We start from the raw sequence: 25023 nt of genomic DNA, 5'->3' as shown, positions 1-25023 counted from the left end.
ATTATATATTAATAGAATGTTGTAACTATTATTTTTAAATATTAGGTAGTTTCCAGCTACGTATATCGCATATAAACGTTGCAAAAAGATTTTAGACTGAATTAACACATTACACATTTATGGAGTAATTAACAACAAAACAATCTTTATTTTCATTGCAGAACATATATCAGAGCATACTAGTGACTCATACATTTAAAATAGTGTGATTTTTAAACAATTCGGTTGTAAACCCGCAGAACGGCCTGCCCGCCAAAGACGTAACATAAGAAATGGTATATAATTCATTATTTTAAATTACATATATAATCATTAATAATATTCGGCAGCTATCGAGGTTCTCCATAGGTAAATTCCTGTACTCTAACCAAGATGCTACTTGCTGTTGAGCTGTTTAAATTCTTGGAAAATTGTAATGACCAGCGACATAAAATATGACAATGAAATAATAGCAGGTAACTGTAGGTGAACGAAAAATTAAATTTCAAATTGATTAGATGTTTTTCTAAATATAAAGATCGACCTGAAGGAATTTTATGAATTATGGACTAATTAAACAAAAAAATAGGTAATTTTACTTGAAGAACAGATACCAGAGAATAGTTAGTGAGTACATTTATATTGTATAATGGGAGAAAGCCCCTGGTAGCCGCGAATTAAAATAACCACCTACATTAATTGATAACTAGGAAATAGTATCTGGAAACTTTATCTGAACGAAAACACAATACCAATTTGTTTAGATGTTTTTCTTAATATAAAGATCAACAGTAAGGAATCTTATTCATTATGGACAAATTAACAAAAAAAAACGATAATTTTCATTGAGGACCATATATTAGAGCATACTTAGTCACTTATATATTAAAAGTATTGTGTATTTTGAACCATTGGGGTTGTAAACAAACAGAACGGCCTACCCGAAAAGTCGTAACATAAAATGTTGCATATGTTTGCTAATTTATTATTTGATAAATGATTATTATTAATTTACGACAACTATAGAGGTTTCCCATTAGTTAAATTACTGTAGTCTGACTAAATGCTACTACAAAACATATATAAATCCTGGGAAAGTCACAATGACCAGCGACATTAAAGCATAGAGGGTTAAATAGTAACAGGCAACTGTCGGCGAACGAAAAATTCATTTCCAAATTTATTAGATGTTTTCCTAAATATAAAGATCAATGGGCTGGAATTTTCTGGATTATGGCCTAATTAAGGCAAAAATATATATATTTTTACTTGAAGAACAAATATCAGAGCATAGTCAGTGAGTTATAGAATAATAAGAGTGTGGTATTTCATTGTATAACAAGAGATAGTCCATAGAAGCGAAAATAGACGTAGTTTTACACAAAATAACGTCCAAAAACAGCCGTAGAGTCAAACGGCAAATGTTGACGTTCTTTTTAAGAGGACAGGTTGTTAGCAGAGCGCTGATAGTATTCAGGATTTACTCCCCAACATTATCACTTGTCAGTTGACGAGGTTCCACTAATTAGTTTGCAGAGTTCCACTAACATAGTTGCTAATTAGTTAGAATGAACTGATAATAGTTTTTAAATGATTTATTATATCCACTAGTTGGTGAGAAGGATGTATGTCATTACCATGGAAATAAATTATAGTTAGATGGCGAGGCCATTCTAACGCAATTGTTAATATTGGATCATTATAAAAATTGTGAGCAGTTGCTCCTGGTGACATAAAAATTCTTACCTGGGTGTGAGGTATAGGTCTGAGTGTGGTGGGCAATTGACTATGACCCACTAAGGCTACTTTATACATGAAGTATTTGTACAAAATATTAATAATAATTAATGGGTTTTAGGCTACAATATGGACAGTCTGCTGACAGCAGTAAAAAATGGAATATATGTATAAATAGTCTAATAATGATAACACACGAGAGTTAGTGTTAATAAATAATTAGTTATGGCTTATTTGGTTCGATAAGGACCAAAATTTGTGTGGGAAAATTTGACTCAAATATATTAATAAAAATAATCATATATTCGATAGTTATGAAGGACCTCACCTTTTTGTGAAAAAGGGGAAAACTGAAATGAGTAAATGTATTGAAATGCAATCCATGAACTAGTGCCTATGGATTTTTAGGAATTTATAATGTGATATGAAAACATTAATAGGATTGCATATTATAATTAAATTAAGAGCCAAACTCACTTGCACAAATTGGGGGGTCCTGTTTTTTTTTTCAGGGATATTCCTGGGCAGACCCTAAGCCTCTGGCTGGCCCACTAAGTGTTGCTTGTTTCTGTTTTACTTGGGCGGAGTATGAGTATTTATGACTCGTATGGTCGCTTCAGTAAGATTTGGCCATATGTGTTTAACAACATCTTCTGCTCTGTTGAATCTAAGTTGAAATCTTAATGGGTTTGTAACTGTGCACTGTGTTAGATCATGTTCCAGTGGTCTGTCAGACATTTCTCCATGGTGCTGACATTTCCTCTCATCTTCCGGAACCTGTAAGCCTATTTCCCATGCACATAGGTATTCAAGCTTGATGCGATGTAAGTGTATTTCTGTTGTTCTACTGCTTCCTTTCATCAAACTAAGTGGTTCGTAGTTGGTTGAATTCTTGTACCAACCCGCAGATCCTGATGTTGCAACTGCTGTGTTGTGGTCACTGTACATCTTTTGCATGGCTCTGTTTCTAATAACTTTCTTAATCTGTGATAGACTCTGTAGTATGTAAACGTCTACATTTCATCCCTTACTTGCAAGTTTTGCAGCTTCGTCTGCAATGTCATTTCCTATTATGGGGGGTAGAGGTGCTAAGAAACTATTACGTCACTAGCACAATCATCCGACACTGGTTCTTCATCAGAATAAATCATAGATATGAAATTAGATTGTACAAATTATTGTACAATGAAATAAATGTCAATTGACATCATTACGCCATTAAGATATTTGGAGAATATCAGTAAATATTAAATGGCTAATAAATGGTTATTAAATGAAAACGATCTTATTTGGAAGATCAATAATGCATTAATAGTTAGTACTACAAAATAATTAAGACAGCTTAGCTGTAAGAACGAGATAGAAGTGTGCATCAAACTTCACTAGGCTTGTCTAGACATGCGATCCTGGATCACGCATGGAGGAAAGGCTTATCTTCCCTCGTGTTGCTCTGGCGCAAGCTGAAATTACAATGGATTTGTTAAAACTGTCTACTTCAAGAAAATTTTTTCTCTATCTCTAAATAAATGGGAGAGCGTAGTCCAGAGTGGGGCTTACTTTATGTTAAGAGCAGGCCCACCTCATAACGACCAGCAAGTTTACACGTTTGTCATTAGGAGATCTCAATAAGTACAAAACTATGCAATTTAACCAGCTGGTGCTCGACGAAACGACTATTTGATCTATGCTGGAGTCATTGCGGTGCCCAGACACTCGCAGCTGCATGAATGTCCTCTGAATGGCCCGTTAAATTACGTAAACTCCGTGTACCACCTAGTCGACAAGATGGCCGCTCTCGCTCTCGCCAGGTAAGTCAGCGTAAGAATGAGTACCTCTCCTCGTGGAAGGTAAGTGAGCAAGTAAAATGGCGCTTCTCTCCTCCCTCTTCCCAGTCTCGTTGACACATGTGCAAAGCCATGTAGCGATAAAGCAGAGATTTTTTCTCCTAATGATTACTCTATTTCGGGAGACAATAAGGCTGGGTTTGATAATATAAGGAGGTGATGTTATATAGATTCTCATCATATATTAATTATTATGAAGAGAGTTTATATAGACGAGAAGTGGAGGTAGAATTTCATTCATCTATGTTAACTCAGGGATAACAGAGATTACTGTTATCATATGATCTTCAGCTAATAATGCGAATTGATGTGATCACTGGTTTGTATAGCATCAGTCATTAATTCTTAATAAAGAATACTGATATGTAGTGAGAATAGAATTTAATTCTCTGGTATGTAGATATTATCTTTCCCTTTGCTAAGTGATTGGACACATCCACGTCTTGAAGTACAAATATTCGGTAACTTAATTTGCACAGTAGGAAAGTAATTAATATGATTAATCTACAAGTTAGTAATATTAGTAAATTACTATGGTTAATACAAGAATCATTTATCAGAGTATTAAATGAAGAATATGTGTTGGATATTTCCAACACCAACCTCAACAAACAACATCAACTGCCGTCAACCGCCACTGGCACCAACTACCCATGCCACCAACCACAACAATTAACCACCGCTGCCAACAATGACAATAACTAACTACCACTGCAACAAACCACAACAATAAATTTACCATTGAAATCAAGCAACGTCCACTTTCACTAACTACAACCATCAACCACTATTTCCAGCAAACATAACCATCAACTACCACTACCACAACCCTAAAAGCACTTCAATCAATCACAACCATCAACCACCACTGCCACCTACCACAATTATCAACTACAACTATGACCAACCACAACCATCAACCACTACACCCATCAACCACCAACAACAACCATCAACTTCCTTCAATCACTACTGTCACCAATCACATCCATTAACCACCAATGCCAACAACCACTTCAATACCCTCAACAATCAACTACCACTACCACCAACTACAACATTCAACAACCACTGCCACCAACCACAACAATAAAACACTACTGCAACAACAAAAATAAATAACCACCATTGCCACCAACCACAGCAATGGACAACAAATGCTACCAACCATAACAGTCAACCAACATTGCCACCAAACGCAACCATCAACCACCATTGCATTCAACCACTCCTCTCACCAACTACAGCAATCAACTACCATCACCACCACTGCCAGCAACCACAAGCATCTACCACCCCTGTCACCACCCACCAGACGCAATTATCAACCACAACCACCTACAACTCCTGTCACCACCCATCAAACACAACCAACTACCACTGCCACCAATCGTAACCACCTACCTCACCTGTCACCACGCACAAAAAAACACCACTGTAGTGTGTGGTAGCGCCGCCACACACCAGGCCACTGATGACGGCACGTCATGCAGCAAGATTTTTCCTCCGAACATATTATACACGTAGCTAATTCTCGACACAATGCAGCTATTATGAGAATCCTGATGATAGCACTGAAACAGTACATATTCGGTCATTGTTTTGTTTTTTCACCAGCAACTTAGAAGAGCAGTTTTGTAGAAGAAGCTTCACTTGATTTACCGGAGGGCCACTTACATTGAGAGAAGTAGAGCAACAGAAGTACACTTACATCGCATCAGGCTTGGATACCCATGTGCATGGGAAATAGGCTTACAGGTTCCGGAAGATGAGAGGAAATGTCAGCACTGTAGAGAAATGCCAGACAGACCACTGGAACATTATCTAACACAGTGCACAGTTACAAACCCATTAAGATTTCAACTTAGATTCAACAGAGCAGAAGAAGTTGTTAAACACATATGGCCAAATCTTACTGAAGCGACCATACGAGTCATAAATACTCATACTCCGCCCAAGTAAAACAAACAAGCAACACTTAGTGGGCCAGCCAGAGGCTTAGGGCCCGTGCAGAAATATCCCTGCAAAAAAAAAAAACTAACATTGAATTGGCCTCGACGAAGACAAGAAGCTTAACGGCCTTTCAAAGGTTTCCCCAGTTGTCCTGTTGATTTTTTCAAACTGGATCTTACAATTCGGCAGCGTTTTGCCATTTACGGCTTTGGATGGTAGATGGTTCCATGAGTTTATAACCCTAATTGTGAAAAAACAGTCTCCACATTTCCTGTAGCTATAACATTTGTACTACAGGTTGACTGGAACTGCTTTAGAAATTCCTGTATGAAAATTTGCTCATCTACCCCAGTGAACAACCGTTCTGTCATATACATTCCCATATGCAATAATAGACCATAGTGTTTACCAACCGCCATTAGGCTATATTTTTTGCCGCTTTTAGACCCTAAACACTGGGTTTGTCAACCATATGTTGTGCTACTGAATCTATTTTTACGAAGAGAGCACGGGAAACATCTCCTGTCACGCAGGGTGCACTCGCACCTGGCTCAATAAGGGCATCACTTACGGGCTATTTATGCCCGTGCCACCTTTCTGGTGGCTTAATCTTCATCATCATCATCGAGGGGGGAAATAGAGAGAGAGAGAGGGTGTTCTGGGTCTCAGACGAGACAGGAGTCTGGGGTCTAGTGTTGGGCATCACTGGGGGAGGGAGACTGACGATCTGGTGTCTATACGGAAGCTTCATCACTGCTGTATCTTGAGTGAGTACTGGTCCCTCATGTTCTAACATCATGAAGTGTTGATAATTCTATTGCCTTGATAGGGAAGATAAATTAGGATTTTTATATTTTACTAATTACATAAATATATAATACTTTACTGTCCATCTGGTATATCCATTCGTACCTGTTATTTATTCATAGAGAGTTGCCAGTAAATAGTGGAGAGTCGACCATGTTCTCACCCCCTCCCCCCTCAAGTGATATCTTTAACTCACATCGTTAACTCTCCTATGGCCGATATCCTTCGTCGCCGGTCACTGTAAAGTACTCATGTCCATCAAAGGTGTAGGTGGTGGCATCTGTCGGAAAATCCGACACCATTTAATAATAATCATACAGATAATAGCTGTATTGTATAAACAAGTTACCCATAGAAAACATAATTTGTAGTGGAATTACCGTCTATAGAAAACGGGATATCATCACCACATACTATTATAATTCACCACCTATTATGGTGGGAATTATTCTTAAATACATTAGTCTTTGGACTTTACCATCATAAAAACATCTTATATAAATTAACTTAATTATCAATATTAAAGTAGAGTAAATGTGACCCTTCTATCACCTTTGGACATCTGGACAATGTAAGCCAGGCGTCAGGGGGAAGAGGGCAGCCATTGTTGTGTCACCTCCGAGACGTGTGGAGCAAATTTGGCTCCTATCATATCTGGACAATGTCGGCCAGGCGTCAATAGTATGGAGTGTTAGATGCAGCCATTGTTTATACTAGACCAGAGGCTCACACGGGAGCAAATTCGGCTCCTGTTAAATTTACTTGGACGTAGTGTTATGGAAACTAAAAGTGTACCATTATCAACACGCTGTCTACAAATTCAAGTTAAGTGTTCTTTCCGAAACCCATTATCTATCATTAGTGGCCATTAATGTCATTGGGTAGGGTTAGCCGGTTAGAACGCGAAATCGCCTCATACTAAAGGTAATTAAGCCAGGTCTTTATTGTTCCATGTACAATGTTTCTCTGAAATACCTGTCATATACTAGGTTTCTGGCTTCACAGCTAGCGCCCTTTTAACAGGTCAAGACGAGGAAGCATGTTTGTGCTTCAGTTACCAGCACGTGGAAGCTACCTCAAAGAGGGAAAATGTGGTCTACATCCTGGTTATACCTGCTGTACAAATAAGATAAGGAACCTTTTCAATGTATGTAGTTACTGTAGTTTGATTGGCTGCATATATATTAATTTAATAACACCCCCTAATGTGTAGAGGATCGATTTGTGAGATTAAGAGATTATTGCAGAAATACAGTCCACTTATCATTATACAAATTGCTATCGAAGTATATAAATTAACGTAAATATAAATTCATATAAATTAAATAAATATAAATCTCACAGGTCGGTTCCCACATTATTTGGTCATCTTCGAACCGGATGACGGATTATTTGGTCCTATGAACCCACATTTGGTCATCTTAGTACCGGATGAACCAGTTAACCAGTGGATTCATTAAATATACTAGTGCAGTGTTATTTAAACAAGGCCAGCCAGTCAATGACGGCGGCGTTGACTCGTGCGAGTTCACGAGCCCCGCTCAGTTCAGTTCAGCTTCGTCAGCGGTTTCATGTACACCCACAGAGATTTGGTGGAGTGTTATTCTGTGAAATGACAGCGCTAATATAGAAGCCAGCCAAATTAGTGACTGTGTCTTCGCGATATTGTTCACGGATTTCGTGGTGTTACATTTCGCGAGAGATTATCTACGAATTTTGTGGAGTTTATTTCGCGAGGTCACTAATAATATTTAATACTTCTTGATAATATTAGAAGTTTCATAGAGGCTAATTAAGAGGCTATTATCAATAATTGTGTATATTATTTCTCCAAAATAGAGAATTATTTAATATATATTGCACTAGTGATCACAGTATAATATTTACTAATTGCCAACCCACAACAGGGTAGGATATGACTAGTTGAACTATTATCGTTCATCCTAGTCCCATTATTACCAGAGTCAGTTGTACTATATTGATCAACCTAACACCATTAATGAATGGTCCAGACCCTATTTTGGGTGTAATTTTTATCAACTCGAGTTGAGTTGTATATATAATAATTTACTTATGATCATTACACCTTTGAGTGATTAATTAGTGTCTCTACCATCCTAGGGTGATATATAAGAGCTAACCTAAAGGTACTTCCAGTGACACTGGTTTATCACTCAAATCATTAGTGTGTATGATTGTATATATATAATGTGTATTAATTTTAAGTGCTAACCTCTAGTAGAGGTAGGATTACAGCCTAGCGAGTGCAGAATTTACCCTAGGCTACCATCAGTGCTTGTTCAGTATTATGAGCAGCCCAAGTACAAGCCCCACAAGGCTTCACCAACGAGCCAGTATGGATAATGCAGGGAGAATGAAAAGAACCCTTGCAGGTCTTAAAGGCCACTTAACAAGACAGATCAAGAAATGTGAAGATTTGTCACAACAATCTCAAGTTGATTATGCTGACCTGGAAAGCTATTATCAAGCAGCTGCAGGTAAATTTGAGCAAATCAAATGCCAAATAGCTCTCCTTGTGGGGACAGATTACTACCATCAATTCATCGGTGGCCCTACTAAATATCAGGGCATAACCATATTAAACTCTGCAGGAGGTAAATTACTCTCAGGCCCAGTATCAAGCCTGGGGAGACCTATGCCTGCAGATAAACAATACCAGTAGAAATCTAAATTTGTCAGCTGATTATATTTCTCCAGTAGCATTATACTAAGGAGATTACAGCTGACTATAGTAACAGAGGTTGATGTTAGTATCATCATTTAAAGCTGAAGATGAGTTCATGAGGCCTCAGTGGCAAATCAGTGAACAGTAGCTTAAGCAGCTACAAGTCACTGCGATCAATGTCACTGAACCCACTGCAGTCTCAGAACCATACTTTACTTTAATGATGAGCTATTCAATCTTCTGAATCAATTAACTAAATTAAACCCCAATAAATTTGATGACTGATTTGATACATTTATTATTTAATCAAGATGTATTCCTTGGGCCTCAGTGTTTATATATCAGTGACTAGTTACCTGAACAAACTTCAAGTTATATCTAATGTCACTGATCTCACTGCAGTCCCTGAATCATACTTGACTGTAGTACTTGATCACATTCAGTCTTCTGGGTTAAATAATATGTAATTAGGCTTGAATATTAGCCTTTCAAGAGTTGACAGGGAAATGAAATCGCATTAGACTTCTAACCCCTGCAACTCTAGTACGGGACATCCGTCCTGTACGAACAGACGCACAAATGTGTGATTACTAACTATAATTCGAAGGAGGAGTATCGGTGTTCGTCTGTTCTAAAGAGGACTTCGACCCGTGAGCAGCCCCTGGGGAATTATGTCGGAAAATCCGACACCATTTAATAATAATCATACAGATAATAGCTGTATTGTATAAACAAGTTACCCATAGAAAACGTAATTTGTAGTGGAATTACCGTCTATAGAAAACGGGATATCATCACCACATACTATTATAATTCACCACCTATTATGGTGGGAATTATTCTTAAATACATTAGTCTTTGGACTTTACCATCATAAAAACATCTTATATAAATTAACTTAATTATCAATATTAAAGTAGAGTAAATGTGACCCTTCTATCACCTTTGGACATCTGGACAATGTAAGCCAGGCGTCAGGGGGAAGAGGGCAGCCATTGTTGTGTCACCTCCGAGACGTGTGGAGCAAATTTGGCTCCTATCATATCTGGACAATGTCGGCCAGGCGTCAATAGTATGGAGTGTTAGATGCAGCCATTGTTTATACTAGACCAGAGGCTCACACGGGAGCAAATTCGGCTCCTGTTAAATTTACTTGGACGTAGTGTTATGGAAACTAAAAGTGTACCATTATCAACACGCTGTCTACAAATTCAAGTTAAGTGTTCTTTCCGAAACCCATTATCTATCATTAGTGGCCATTAATGTCATTGGGTAGGGTTAGCCGGTTAGAACGCGAAATCGCCTCATACTAAAGGTAATTAAGCCAGGTCTTTATTGTTCCATGTACAATGTTTCTCTGAAATACCTGTCATATACTAGGTTTCTAGCTTCACAGCTAGCGCCCTTTTAACAGGTCAAGACGAGGAAGCATGTTTGTGCTTCAGTTACCAGCACGTGGAAGCTACCTCAAAGAGGGAAAATGTGGTCTACATCCTGGTTATACCTGCTGTACAAATAAGATAAGGAACCTTTTCAATGTATGTAGTTACTGTAGTTTGATTGGCTGCATATATATTAATTTAATAACCCCCCTAATGTGTAGAGGATCGATTTGTGAGATTAAGAGATTATTGCAGAAATACAGTCCACTTATCATTATACAAATTGCTATCGAAGTATATAAATTAACGTAAATATAAATTCATATAAATTAAATAAATATAAATCTCACAGGTCGGTTCCCACAGCATCATTAAGTAGTTTTAAGTAACTAAGTTCAAGTCATAATTTGTAACAACTCGTTTGTTGGTGGTATCAGTGGCGATAGCCCTGTGATGGTGTAAATACGTTATAACAATACATTATAATAACTCAAAACTCGAAATCAAAATTTAAGCTCCACCACCACTTTTTCTTTTAACTGAGAATTAGTTTGTAAAAGCTGGTGGGGATAGTGCTTGTTTCTTCTTGACTGCCATATCAACTAGTAATTTTTTTCATACGAGAATACACAGATGTAGATATTTTTAGAAACCTTTTCATAAAGATTACTGAAATATACACAAATAATAAAATAGAACACATAAACAGCTCACTTATAGTACACCAATATTTAAAATCAAAATTTCTATACACTAGGATTTTGTGGGAGCCTAGAACACATTCTATCAATTCCTGTATATTACACTTACTCTATAAGATGCTCCTCACTTTTGCGACGGCTGTACAGACCACCCAGTTATTGTGTTACATCTACTACCCGTTTCAGTGTTAAAGTCTTTTATAAATGTTGTTGCTTATGTTTAACTCTGTCATGGCCTGGCCCTTGCTATTCAAAGTCATAAGATTGGCTGTGTCCCTAGGCTATTTCTCTGGTCATATAGTTACAATTAATTGGCTTGTTTGTCTAGGTAAGTATGATTGATGTTAGCCTTCTAGATAAGCCAAGGGAAATTGCAACAGGAGTATAGGAACGTCTGAAAACCAACAAAAATATATTTTTAAAAATAAAATACAAATAATAAGGTAAAATATTCAGGAGAAAACTCCCCCTATCCCACAGAACTACGAACATCGGCATATTAGTAATCACTAACCAATGTGGTTTATCTTTTTCAAAGAACACAAGCAATATGGTAAACCTTAATACTCTGGTCCGACATTCATAAATTTATAGAGCAAACACAAATACACCCATAGTTACCAGTCACATAAATAAATTAGGAAACTCGGACTCTCTTTCTCTATTTATCCCATTTGGTAGTACCTCAAAATACTTTAGAATCACCTGCTATTTGAATAAATACAAAAATATTGTTTATCTGAATATCTGGTAGAATGTAACCTTCTAAATCAAAGTTGTCAGTAAATGTGTTTTCTCTCTGCCATATCTCGGCGGCGCCTGACTGGTTTACCATGTCACTTGCCCCTTGCTTCCTGATAAATCTCTATATAGTCTCATTTAACCGTACTCCATTTGTAGGTTCTATAAATGAGTCCATTTTTCTTCCCATAAAAGATTCAGATACAATGTACACATACTCCAAAATAAACCTCCAACTCCCAGTATTAGTTTCATTGGAGAGAAACTTCAGCGACAGCGACCTCCCAGCCACCAGCTGACTTCCAGGAAATAAATGTTTACTTTAATAATTTTACATAGTTTTTCTCTCTTTTGGTTAAATAATGATGGCTTGTCTCCACCAAAATATCTATACGGGAGACAAGGACAGTCACACATACCATTGCATTGATAAAACAATTCCAGATACTCCTTGAGAATCTCAAATGCAAATTGAAAGAAGCCTAATGTTGATCTCATTATAGATATATTCACACCATTATTTCATCTTTTAACAAAATTACCTATGTAAGCAGACTGATTTGCATTACAGTAATTCACATTAGTTAAGCCTCATAGCCTGGTGGATAACGCGCAGGACTCGTAATTCTGTGGCGCGGGTTCGATTCCCGCACGAGGCAGAAACAAATGGGCAAAGTTTCTTTCACCCTGAATGCCCCTGTTACCTAGCAGTAAATAGGTACCTGGGAGTTAGTCAGCTGTCACGGGCTGCTTCCTGGGGGTGGAGGCCTGGTCGAGGACCGGGCCGCGGGGACACTAAAGCCCCGAAATCATCTCAAGATAACCTCAAGAAGCGTTAAACCAAGTTTTCTTATTCTCCTATGTAAATAATAGTAGCCTACTGTTAAACTAATTAGGCAAAGATCATGATTTATTTAATATTTTCAGATGATGGAATCACGTTTCTGTAAGATTGCGGCCATAATGACGAACAAAATCGATTGTCCAGAGGACGGCAGAGTCCTGTACTCTTCTCGAGCCTGTGCCCACTCAGACTTTGGTCGTCGAGGTATTTTAATGAAACTTGGAGAGGTGAGAGCCAAATTATATTTAATGTTGTTGAGAAGCTGATGTAGACAGTGGGGGGGGGGGGGGGGGATTTTACTCCAAAATATAATATCATTCATAAATTCATGAGGACCATAAAAATTTTCATGGGCTCTGAGACCTGTCATCTATGGATCTTATAATAATAAATTTATTAATTAATTCAAGATGAATTTGAATAAGTGGACTGTAAAGACTACTATTTAAAGTGGATGCATTCCCTTACACATTTTTTTTGGGGGGTTGGGTGAATTTTATAATGTTAATCTACATATAATATAGACATAATATTTCATAAACACATTAGAAATAATTAATGCATGGATTAACTAACTACACTAACTACTAAATTGATACATTTGGAAGTTTAGCTGCCAAAGTTGAACAGAGAATTCAATGTATGATTCAACGTGGAATCACAGTGATGTACTACATCACATGATTCCACAGGATGAAGTACGCTTTCCATGTAGCTAGCTCCACGCTGAAATATTAATAATATGTAATTTCCACCTAAGAGTATATATTTATACTTTTACCCATGAAATTAGAGTGGATTGGGCATAAGAATTACACTCATGGGAGTTATTAAGTTTGTATGCAGCGTATAAACAGCGTAACGACAAGTCACCAACATAAATATAGAAAAATGGCCAAAATAATATATTAGTAGCACTCAGCTTTGCCGGCCGCGGTGTCCGTATTAAGTTGAAGCTGTCAAATAGATCTGAAGCCCATTAATGCACGGATGCTCCTAAATTTAGATGATAATAAGGATCAGCTTCGTGGCACCAAACAGTTAAGGCGTCTCTGCCAAGTCTGTCTTGCGAGTGCACTGCGCGTCACCTAGTGGCTAATGTTTGAAACTTGGTTAATAATTGGCAATATTTTCTTCTAATTTCTGAATTGATGGAAACATTGTTGACGTTATTTTACATCACAATAACGTACTTTAGGTAACAGCAGATTGTTTCTCACCGTGTGTTACAACCCTTGAGATCTTAGTAAGGTTCTTTTCCCGCAGTGATCAAAGTATACGAAAATCGGCCTTGCCAAATAGTGTCTAGGGTATGAATAAAACACTGCATAAACGGGAAAACAATATAACTACACTAAAGGTGACAAAACATAACATATAAATGGTAAAAATATGTCAGAAATATTCTTTAGCAGGCAATAATAATATCAATGAAAATCCATAGTAAACACAGACCACCGCTTAAAACACATGAATGAATAAATGGTGTAGCAAAATTAGTTATACCAAGAGAATTAACTGAGTAATGAGCTAACTAAACAATATCCTCTGACTTGTTCACATGTCTCCTCTCCCATGCAGCTACCCACGCCTCTGAATAAAACCTCTGGCCTGCACACAGGCGTCCTACCAAAACATCAACTAAGCATCTGCATGAACTCTTGTGAAACTCTACTAACAAAAGTATAGGACTAAGAACTAAATAATTGGTAATCTTAAGAGTATATAATACTGTTACATTACTCACAAGAATTTAAAGGCAAACAATAATAAGAATTAATCAAGGTGTCACTAGATAATCACAGAGTACCTAGGAAGGCAACTGCTATTAATAATTAGCACTGTCAATTTGGACATACATTACAGGGAATTAAAGTTTAAGATCCCGGACAGGCCCCTATTTATTACAATTCTTGAGACCTCATAAAATATAAACGCTAGCTTGACAACAAGCCCACACTCTAGACACATCCAAATATGGTCATCCCCCTACACGGAAGAAACCACACTCCCTCCAACAGGAAATAACTTGCACAAGCCTCATAAAATAATAATGCAACTCAGGCACACTACAGCATGTTACAATATACATCATACAATAGTCTGTAATCATACAATGTCAATCGGATACACAACTGGATACTAGGGAGCCAGTCGGCTGAGCGGACAGCACACTGGACTTGTGATCCTGTGGTCCCGGGTTCGATCCCGGGCGCCGGCGAGAAACAATGGGCAGGGTTTCTTTCACCCTATGCCCCTGTTACTTAGCAGTAAAATAGGTACCTGAGTGTTAGTCAGCTGTCACGGGCTGCTTCCTGGGGGTGGAGGCCTGGTTGAGGACTGGGCCGCAGGGACACTAAAAAACACCGAAATCATCTCAAGATAACCTCAAGATATACTAATTATAGAACAGAACAATAAAGTATTATAAGCATCATGATAATCTTAGAATCCATACAAGATTCGCAACATCCCTCCCAGCCCCTAAGAAAAAATTAAATTAACTGAAGGTTGATTTCATTTTTTGATTGCATGAAATATAACATGAAAATACAACATGAAGATACTTCAACAGAAGATCAAAGTAGAAATCAATAAAATTTCACACAGTAAAAAAAATAAAAAAATTTACATGCATCTTATAAATATAGAACACTACATATTATGGCACTGCAATAGGAAATCCTCTGGATAAGGCATCAGCAATAACATTTTGCCTCCCAGGAATATGACGAATTACAATATTGAATTCATGCAGAATCAATGACCATCTAAGTATTCTCTGGTTTTTACCTTTCAAAGAGTTAATGAATGTCAATGGATTATGATCAGTATATACTACAACTTGATTTCCTGACAAGTGTGTCTCAAACTTCTTAACTGCCAATATCAAACAAAGTGCTTCCTTCTCAACTACCTAATAATTTGTTTGTGTCTGTCAAGTTTACGCGAGAAATAATATACAGGATGTTCTAACTCATCTGGTCCTACTTGGAACAGAACAGCACCTGCTCCTAGATCTGAAGCGAATATGTGCAGAATAAAAGGTTTATCATACCTTTATCATAGACTGGCTAGCACAGGTGAGGTTGAGTGAATTCCTTTCAACTTCTGAAAAGATTTCTGACACTCTTGCGTCCACTTAAATTTTACCTGTTTCCTTACAAGATTTGTTATGGGTGCAGCAACAATGGAAAAGTTTTTACAATATCTCCTATAATACGCACACATCCCAATAAATCTCTGCACAGACTTTTTATTTGTTAGTACTGGGTAATCCACAATTGCCTGGATCTTGTCTTGCAATGGGACTATCTTACCTTGTCCGACCTCATGTCCTAAGTACACTATGGTTCCTTTAGCCCAACTACATTTCTTCATATTCACAGTCAAATTAGCATGTTGTAACACAGTAAACAATTTCTTTAAACTGGACATATGATCTACCCAACTCTTACTGAAAATCACACTGTCATCCAAATATGCCCTACAATCTGGCACATCCTTCAACAAAGAATTCATTAATTTCTGAAAAGTTGCTGAAGCATTTCTTAATCCAAACGGCATTACATTAAACTCGAAAGCTCCATCAGGAGTGATAAATGCTGTCACTTCCCTTGCAAAATCTGTAAGTGGTATCTGGTGATATCCCTTAGATAAGTCCAATTTAGATACAAACTTAGCATGACCTATAGTATCGATAAAGTCCTCAAACAAAGGTAATGTATTCACATCAACTACAGTTACCTGGCTGAGTTTTCTATAATCCACTACTAATCTCCATTTATCCTCTGGTTTTGGTACTACTAAACACGGTGAACTCCAGGAGCTCTGACTGGGTCTAATGAACCCATGTCGAAGAAGATAATCAACCTCCTCCTGGATGATACGTCGTTTCTCGGGTGTCACTCGATAAGGGTGTAGCCGAATTGGAGTTACATTTGTCAGCTTAAGGTCATGAGTAATGAGAGAAGTCTGAGTGGGGACCTCCCCAAACAAGTTAGAGGACATCTCCAAAAGGTCCTGGAACTCTGCTCTCTCCTCATCCTGCAAATGACACAACAATTCTTCCCCGGAACTGGAATTAGACAAACAAGGATTACCATCTTCCCCTGCAACACTCGACTCTTCAGGATTTACCTCCTCAGTAACACAACAAGCCAAAATACTAGGCCTTAATAAGCCTTCAACCGGTTCACATGTACACTCATGGTCAGACGTTTCTGTTGGTCATGGCAAACTTTGTAAGTAACTTCCCCCAAGACGTTTTACTACTTGATACGGTCCTGAAAATTTATGTGACATGGAAGTACCCATACGAGGCTTCAAGACCATTACCAAATCTCCTAGCTCAAAAACTCTGAGTTTGGCCTTGAACCTCTTGTCATGTTTCTCCTTCATTACCTGTTGTTGTTCACTTAGATGTCGTAAGGCCAACTCCCTCGTTCTGGACAGCTTGCTCTTTACATCCGTCAGGTAACGCTCACTCTGCCTGGCTGTAACATCTCCTAACATTTTCTCATGTAACATTTTTAAAGGTCCTCTCACCTGATGTCCGAATGCAAGATCGAAAGGAGAGCAGCCTAGAGCACTGTGCAATCCATTTTTGGCAGCAAATAAAACAAATGGCAAATTATCGTCCCAATGTCTGGGTGTGAGAGTTTGTTATGAAGAATTTGTAGAATAAATTGAAATTGGTATAAGGAATTTTAGCTCTGAAAATTTCTACAAATTTTCTTTATTCTTTAACCTTTATTCCTGTCGTGATATTCAACTAGGTCGCCTGAGGAAGGACTTGCTTAGCTAACAAACCAGTGTAGTAAACAGCTCATTCCTCACTTTGGGACCATGTATGAACAATTGACTAGGCGCGAGCAAACGCCGAGACCCCAATGAAAATTGAAATCCCCCCACTAGGCCGCTGACCTTCGCCAATCGCCGAAGCGAATCTAACGAGTAGGTCACGGGCTCTCACAACAATAATTTATTGTTGTGTGGTGCCGTATATTTGATCCAAAGCTCAGAAAATTAGTCTCAATTTTATTAGTCGAGTGTGAAGAACATTTGCATAACAATAATAATGTGTGGGGGTGTAATGAAAAGACAGTGTTAACCATAACAACTTAGTTTATTCAATAAAGAACTAACTACTACAACAAAACAAAAAGAAATGTCAATGACGTTACTCGAAATCCTTCCTGTGACACTATCAGTGACAGCTAGACACCAGCCCCTCGGACTGCATAATGAACTAACTCGAACATAAGCGTGACCACAGAGGAATCAACAAGAAACAAGAACTAACAGATCTATAATCACAATTACAACAAATGACACAGTAGGTTCTGAAATACGTCTCCAGTAACCTCCTAACTGTTCTACGCCTCAGTGCAGTCTACACCTGCAACAGCGGTTGCAATGCAATCAAATCAGTAGTCTTTCAAATGACAACAATAACTAATGGGTTCACTGGGAACTCCAGCACCCTTCCTCAAATTAATCCTTCCGTTAACACTCCGTCCCACGGACGATCAACAATCAATACCAATTGATTTACGTTAATAACACAATAGCATTTACGTTAATAACAAGGTAACATTTACGTTAAATTAACAACTCTTACAACTGTCACTAGTAACGCGGAAATTACACAACACTCTACCCGTCGAGCATTCAGTGAGAAAATCCCATTAATCCCTGTACTTCCAGACAGCTGATTAATCTCTTTACTAGTTACGTTAATTTACGTTAATCGGTTACTAATCACTCAGCGATGGTAAACTCTGATTTACAATGTCCAAAGTGCTAAGATAACGGTAATCACTCGTGATTACCATTAGAGTAATTAATTACTATCCTCAAGATCAATAATTAAACAATTAAAATACGCAACCTTTCACACTGGCTCAGCAATTTACATTAAGGTATGAATTCCGTCTGAGCCTTCCATACTCAGACCAATTCAGGCGGCTAATAACAGTAATTAGCCCCACGTTTACGTTATTCTAAAATGACGCTACTACTCCCACGAGTCAATCAAGTGCCGGTACTTCCGGGCAGATAACGACGTTACGTTAATGGAACAATGTAGCCTTCGTGTGAGTCGATCAAACAAGGATCGAGATTAATTACTTTGACTTCCTGAAACACGTCAATTACCCGGCCCACTGACCGTTAATTACGACAGACAATACTCTAATTCTTATCTGGCTGATGGCTAGGCTCCTCGAGACTACCGTAGCTGCTTGCAGGAAAGTAAATTAACCCAAACGTATTCTACGTTACTCAAATTGTCAAAGAACAAATTCTCTTAAAGCAATGGGCGTTCCCTTGGTTACGTTATATTAATTGCCTCGCAATCACCTCACTGAATACTGGACTTCGATGTCCTACCAGATATCCAGGAGAATATATGTGTACCCAAGTACTCGTCTACAACCGAGTTCCCCCACGACAATGACAAATCACACTAACAAATCACAGTGATTTACGTTACAATCCGGTTGCAATGACAATACTGCAGAATCTAGTAAAATAACATACAGGACAAGAACCCTCTAGAACACTGCCCCACAAAGACTTTACTGAACTGCAATCACCTACTGTGATGCTCAACACTAGCAACAATCACCATCAAATAACAACCCCTTGCAATAACACACACGGCAAGTGCTCTAATTTCCAAATATTAGGATACTGCACACACTTACTTACTTACTGCTGCAAATGACCCCTAGAACATAGGTCAATATATTGCAATCACCACACAGTAAATAACACAATAACACTGGGCACCGTGACACTACGATTATATATATATATATAATTACAATTACTGCTGACACATGTAGCCTACAGCTATCAAACGTTATTGAGAACACTAAGGAGAATCTCACACTCCTTAAATCACATGGGTGAGTGATTTATCGATCACGCATGTCGATAAACACTCTCCAGAGTTACGTTACTCGACAGAGCGGGGGCGGTCTCTCTAGACAGCCTCGTCACTCACCAAAATTACGTTAATACATATATATATAAATATAAATCACACTTGTCATGGCCCTGGAAACAATACAAGAAATTAAGTCCACACTGTGGTACACTCCACAATAATCATTGCCAGGAATCACTGGCGTTACACATACCTGAGCGCTCAGTGTTGGAATTCCACACCTGCAAGACCACACATGGAAATGATATCACTCCGTCCCACGGACGATCAAAATTGATTACCACAATGAAATAATATAATTATTACATGGACATCCTCTCAGTCCTTGGCTAATCTATGTATCCTCTGTTCCCGTGTGTACCCACACACACACACTGTACGTCTGTGTACACCAGACTTAAGTCCCTCTGGACTGACAAGATGACAACACAGGTGATTAATCTCCTCGCCCACAATTCACTCCACTTGAACAGGTGCTGCGTGACAATGTGACGGAACACTTGACCTCGAATTCAAGCTTCAGAGACTACTAATTTTTTTTTTTTTTTTTTTTTTTTTTTGAGATATATACAAGAGTTGTTACATTCTTGTACAGCCACTAGTACGCGTAGCGTTTCGGGCAAAAGGCTTCGGGCTAATCACCAGAAATACACACATAGGTACTTACTCATTCACACTGCCGGCTTTACACACCTTCCCATACATCAGGCACCCCGCTTCCGGTGGCTGGCTTGCTCCGGGTGGCGTAAGCGGCGGTAGTACCTTACGTGGTACTTATACGGAAAATTGGCGCACAATCGAACCCCTCCCACTCAACACGGCTGAGTTCGCACCCACGACCCACCGGTGAAGTGAAGCGTTCATACCCAGGTGACGCGCACATCGATAGCGTCTCACACAACCATGGGAAATTGGCCTTAACACTGACACGAATTTCCCCGTTCCCATCGACTGCTACAGAGCACTAGCAAGTCTAATCAGCACTGGTATGGGATCTACGAGTCTGTTGCTGCTCGTATGCACATTCCCCACGATCCCAGATCACTGTACCTCTACCCCCTGCACAAAAATGTCTTAAACCCCTCCAAGCGACGACTTCGGCCGGATTCTGTGACGACCGCTGTCGTAGGTGAAGCAGGAAGCATCAGCAGTTGAGTAGTCCAGCCACCACGACGCCCTATACTTCAATTTGGCCGAATTGAGTACAGAGAGCGTCTTGACAAGGTGGCAGCTGTGTTCAGAATGATGCTACACCGGCTACTCCCCGCGTCCTTCTCGAAATAACCAATGAGAGGAAGGCATACAGCGGCCTATCCCTCTCATCCAATCAGCGACGGTGTAGCATAGCCCCTAGGGCTGCTCCAAGATGGCCGACCAACATGGCGGCTCAAGATGTTTCTAAGATGGCGGCTGTTTCCATGACAACGACTCAAGTGGCCAGCGAGCGCGGGAGGCCCACAGCTTACCCCACGCCTGGGCCTAGCTGTTCCCGCGCAAAGTCGACTAGCTCCAAGCTATACAATGAGATGATGCTATCAGCTCTAGCACTGTCCACAGACATGCCACCCCGGCCAGGGTAACATTTATGGACTGCTGATGACTGGGGCTCTCACATGAGCCCAAACACTAGATGTTTCGATTGCTGGTTACCAAACTTAAGTCCGCCCACTTAACAAGTGCACTTAACAAGTGTACTGGCTCCCACAGGCATAAGAGCACTATTGTAAGTGAGCTGGTGAACCATCCCTTCACACTGGGTGAATCTTCCCCAGTTGCTTTCAACATTTTCTTGGGAGTTTGGTGGAGCCGCTCGATATCCCCTTGACTCTGAGGATGGTAAGGACTGGAAAAATTATGCTGAATACCAAATGAATTACAAAAGGTTTTAAATGTGGTGGAACAAAAATTGCTCCCATTATCAGTTTGAATTATACGGGGCATACCAAATAGTGAGACAAATCGTTCCAACTGCTTTATAATGGTAGAAGCTTTAATGCTACGTATGGCATATGCTTCAGGGAACCTGGTGGTCATACATAACATTGTAAACATATACATATTTCCGGATTTGGTACGGGGTAAAGGTCCGACACAATCCAGTACCACATGAGTAAAAGGCTCCTCTGGCACTACAATAGGGTATAATGGTGCTCATGGCACAGTCTGATTAGGCTTACCAACAGTTTGACACAAACACAATTGTGACAATATCTGACCACATCTTTTTTGAGTTTTAGCCAATAGAAAAATTTACAGATCTTATGATACATACTGGTAATGCCTTGATGGCCTCCCATCAGGTCATCATGGGCAGCTTGCAATACCTGCTCCCTATACTCTGTTGGCACAACGAGCTGGGTTTTAGACTCACAATCATCTGATGAGGGAGTTCCTGATGGTCTCCATCTTCTCATCAGACAACGATCATTGAAATAACAACCCCGTACTCGCCTCCAAAGTATCAATGGAGTCAGCTGCTTCTGCATAACATTCAGCTAGACTGGGATCAGTACTCTGTAACTTACTCAAGGTTTGGAACTCAACATCTGGAGCGAGCGAGAAAGGAACTGGTACCTGGGCCACCTCTTCCAGACCATCTGGGTCAGAATAAATTAGGACTTTGGCACCGGCCTCACTCTCGACATCCGCGTGAGCTAAAAATGTATCTTCACGGTCCGCCTCCACCTCCCTGTCTGAAGGGGTCTTGGCCTCGAGAACATCCACCTTGGTAGTAACAGGACTTACCACACTCTGCTTACCCATGGATCTGGTGACAACACAGGCTGGATAAATGACACCATCATCAGCATCTGGTTGAGCCAGAACTGCACTAGGGTTAGTAAACATAACAGGACAATCGGTCCCACTAACTTGACACTTGTCAAAATCATTACCTACAATGATATCAATCCCAGGGATGGGCAACTGCTCACTGACTGCAACCCGTTCTCACACAAGACAGCACATATATGACTTAATGCTTATAGTCAATATGTTGAATATGAATTAGTAAATATGTGATATATTCCCAGTTACTTTTTTTTCCAAGGCCCAAACTCTTCCTCACGTACCAACTTGCGTCTCACAGTACCCGTCCGTCAACCTAGATAGCAGAATAGTCGTGATTGGTTCAATTATAAGGAAAATTGTACTTTTCAGGTCCCACATGGGTTGTGAAATTTACCTACTATTGTCCATGCTCTTAGAATATTATAGATCAGCTACTTCCTATTGAAGGTTCGTAGTTTTGTTTTGAGAAATATTAGTTGTTCTTAGTAAATTATAATAAGCACTAAAAATTATTACATAGAATAACAGTCCTTCACCAATCAATATTATATACCATAGTTGGTGCTTTACAAATCTTTAAAGGATGTTTTGTAGGAACGCTAACAGAAAACGATGGTTCATTGGAATGTCTATGGGGTAAACTACTCTAAACAGGATGGTATTGTGTCTACTATACCAACTACAGGATCGGTATATTGTCCACTACCACCTGTTAGGTGAGTAAGGGGTGCAATACCACCCACAGGATGGGTATGAGGGTCACATCCACCCAGAGGATGAGTATGGGGATCACATCCACCCACAGGAAGGGTATGGGGTCCAATACCACCCACAGGATGAGTATGGCGTCCACTACAACCCACAGGATGGGTATGGGGCTCCAACCACCCATAGAATGGGTATGGGGCTCCAACCACCCATAAAATGGGTATGGGGTCCAATAACACCCACTGGATGTGCATATGGCGTCCATTGCCGCGCGTCGAGCTCGAAAACCGCAGCATTCATCTCAGAACCATACCTATTTCACGCAGATTCCTTAATAAACGTAAAAGTTTTATATGTCACAAGAAAGATAGAAATATAAGCTTTATTCTAAATACCTTACCATGGGCATATTTAAATTTAAACCGAAGATACGTGTACTTTTATAATAGCCGAGCTCCGACCCCGGACAGATCGATCGACCGAGCAACTCTCTCTCAGAACAATGTTTATTTCACGTGAATTCGTTAGTAAACATATATGTTTTATATGTCTCAAGAAAGACAGACATATAAGCTTCACTTTAAACACTTTACTATAGACATATTTAAATTTCTAATGAAGATTATTGTATTTTAAAAATTACGGAGCTCCCACCCCGTACAGACTGAACGACAGAGCAACTCTCTCTCAGATCAATGTTTATTTCACGTAAATTCGTTAATAAACACAAATGTTTTATAAGTCTTAAGCAAGATAGAAATAAGAGCTTCATTTTAAATACATTACAATAGACATATTTATAGCTCAAGTGAAGATACATATGTTTTTATAGTAGCGCTCAGTAGCTTGTCGGGCATGGAGTGCAGACGCCTACGCACTTGCCGATATATTGTATAATTAACAAAGTTACGCTAATAAAGCCTAAAATCTTATATGCCTCCAGAAAGACCGATATATGAACATTATTATAATTGCACCAAATGAAATATATCATGTTCGAGAACAAAGATATATCAATTTTAAATTAAGTTTCGACTCTCTCTCGGGTGAGAGAGATGGGGCGACTCTCGCCCCATCTATTGGAGATTCTGTGCACTAAATACCCAAAGCTACTCAAACCCTCCTAGCATTATTTAAGTAATGAAGTAATATGGTATATTTACTCACTATAATGTGGGTGCTGAATGCAGAACATGAGAAAACATATATTTACTCCAAACTAATATAATTTCATTATGAAATAAGTAGCATCAAAGGAAGTCGATGGTCCAAGCAGCAATGTTGTGGAGCGACTTATCCAAGATATATCGTTGTTTGGAAAGTGTTTGTTGGCATATCCAGTTGTCGCACTTCTCTGCTCAAATTATCACAAATTTAAATGATAATGTTAACAAGTAGAATACGTATTTTTAATAAAATCTAACATAACTAGCCAGAAAACATTTAACATTAATTAAAAAATATATGTTTGGAAGTTAAATCGACTTCATAGGACAATGGTTTTGTTATATATACTCGTTATTCGTTGACATGCGTTCGCTACTTAAACTACCATGTACTGTACTTATGTAAAATCTCCCATGTCTCTTCGCTCATCTCACCGAACCCTACAGGCTCTGTGATATATTGTTTAATTAATTGAGATTCACAAATAAAGCTAATAATTGTATATGTTATCAAAAAGGCAGAGCTTAGTTTAGTTCATTTACTATGCACTCCATACCCATCCTATGGACGATAGTGGAGTGTTACAGAGGCACATAATGGGCTCAGGGAATGAGCCCCACAATTCATATAGCCAAGCAAGTTATAATCTTGATAAGCTAGTTACAAAAGTCAATGCACATTGTCACATCAACAATGGGCTCGAATCCGACCACAAGTACAGTTTATAAT

General features: G+C 38.9%; 1 protein-coding gene across 5 annotated transcripts in view; it reads left to right on the top strand.

Annotated features, from left to right (window-relative positions):
- The window catches only part of LOC138349595 (uncharacterized), a 348497-nt gene that overhangs the window by 225381 nt on the left and 98093 nt on the right, over positions 1-25023 (top strand). For 3 of the 5 annotated variants that reach the window (XR_011228717.1, XM_069325240.1, XM_069325239.1), the window contains one exon: positions 12758-12901. The exons of 1 other annotated variant lie outside the window; for it this stretch is intronic. Coding sequence is in view for 3 of the 4 variants with exons in the window: in XM_069325240.1 (XP_069181341.1) it covers positions 12758-12901 (144 nt within the window). In the remaining variant the exon portion in view is untranslated. Of the gene's footprint in view, positions 1-10408; positions 10545-12757; positions 12902-25023 lie in introns of those variants that run through there. One more of the 5 variants, XM_069325242.1, reaches the window with a different exon arrangement.

This window comes from Procambarus clarkii, chromosome 16, assembly GCF_040958095.1.
Source record: "Procambarus clarkii isolate CNS0578487 chromosome 16, FALCON_Pclarkii_2.0, whole genome shotgun sequence".
NCBI classification, from domain to species: Eukaryota; Metazoa; Arthropoda; class Malacostraca; order Decapoda; family Cambaridae; genus Procambarus; species Procambarus clarkii.
This window is presented reverse-complemented; position numbering and strand designations above follow the sequence as displayed.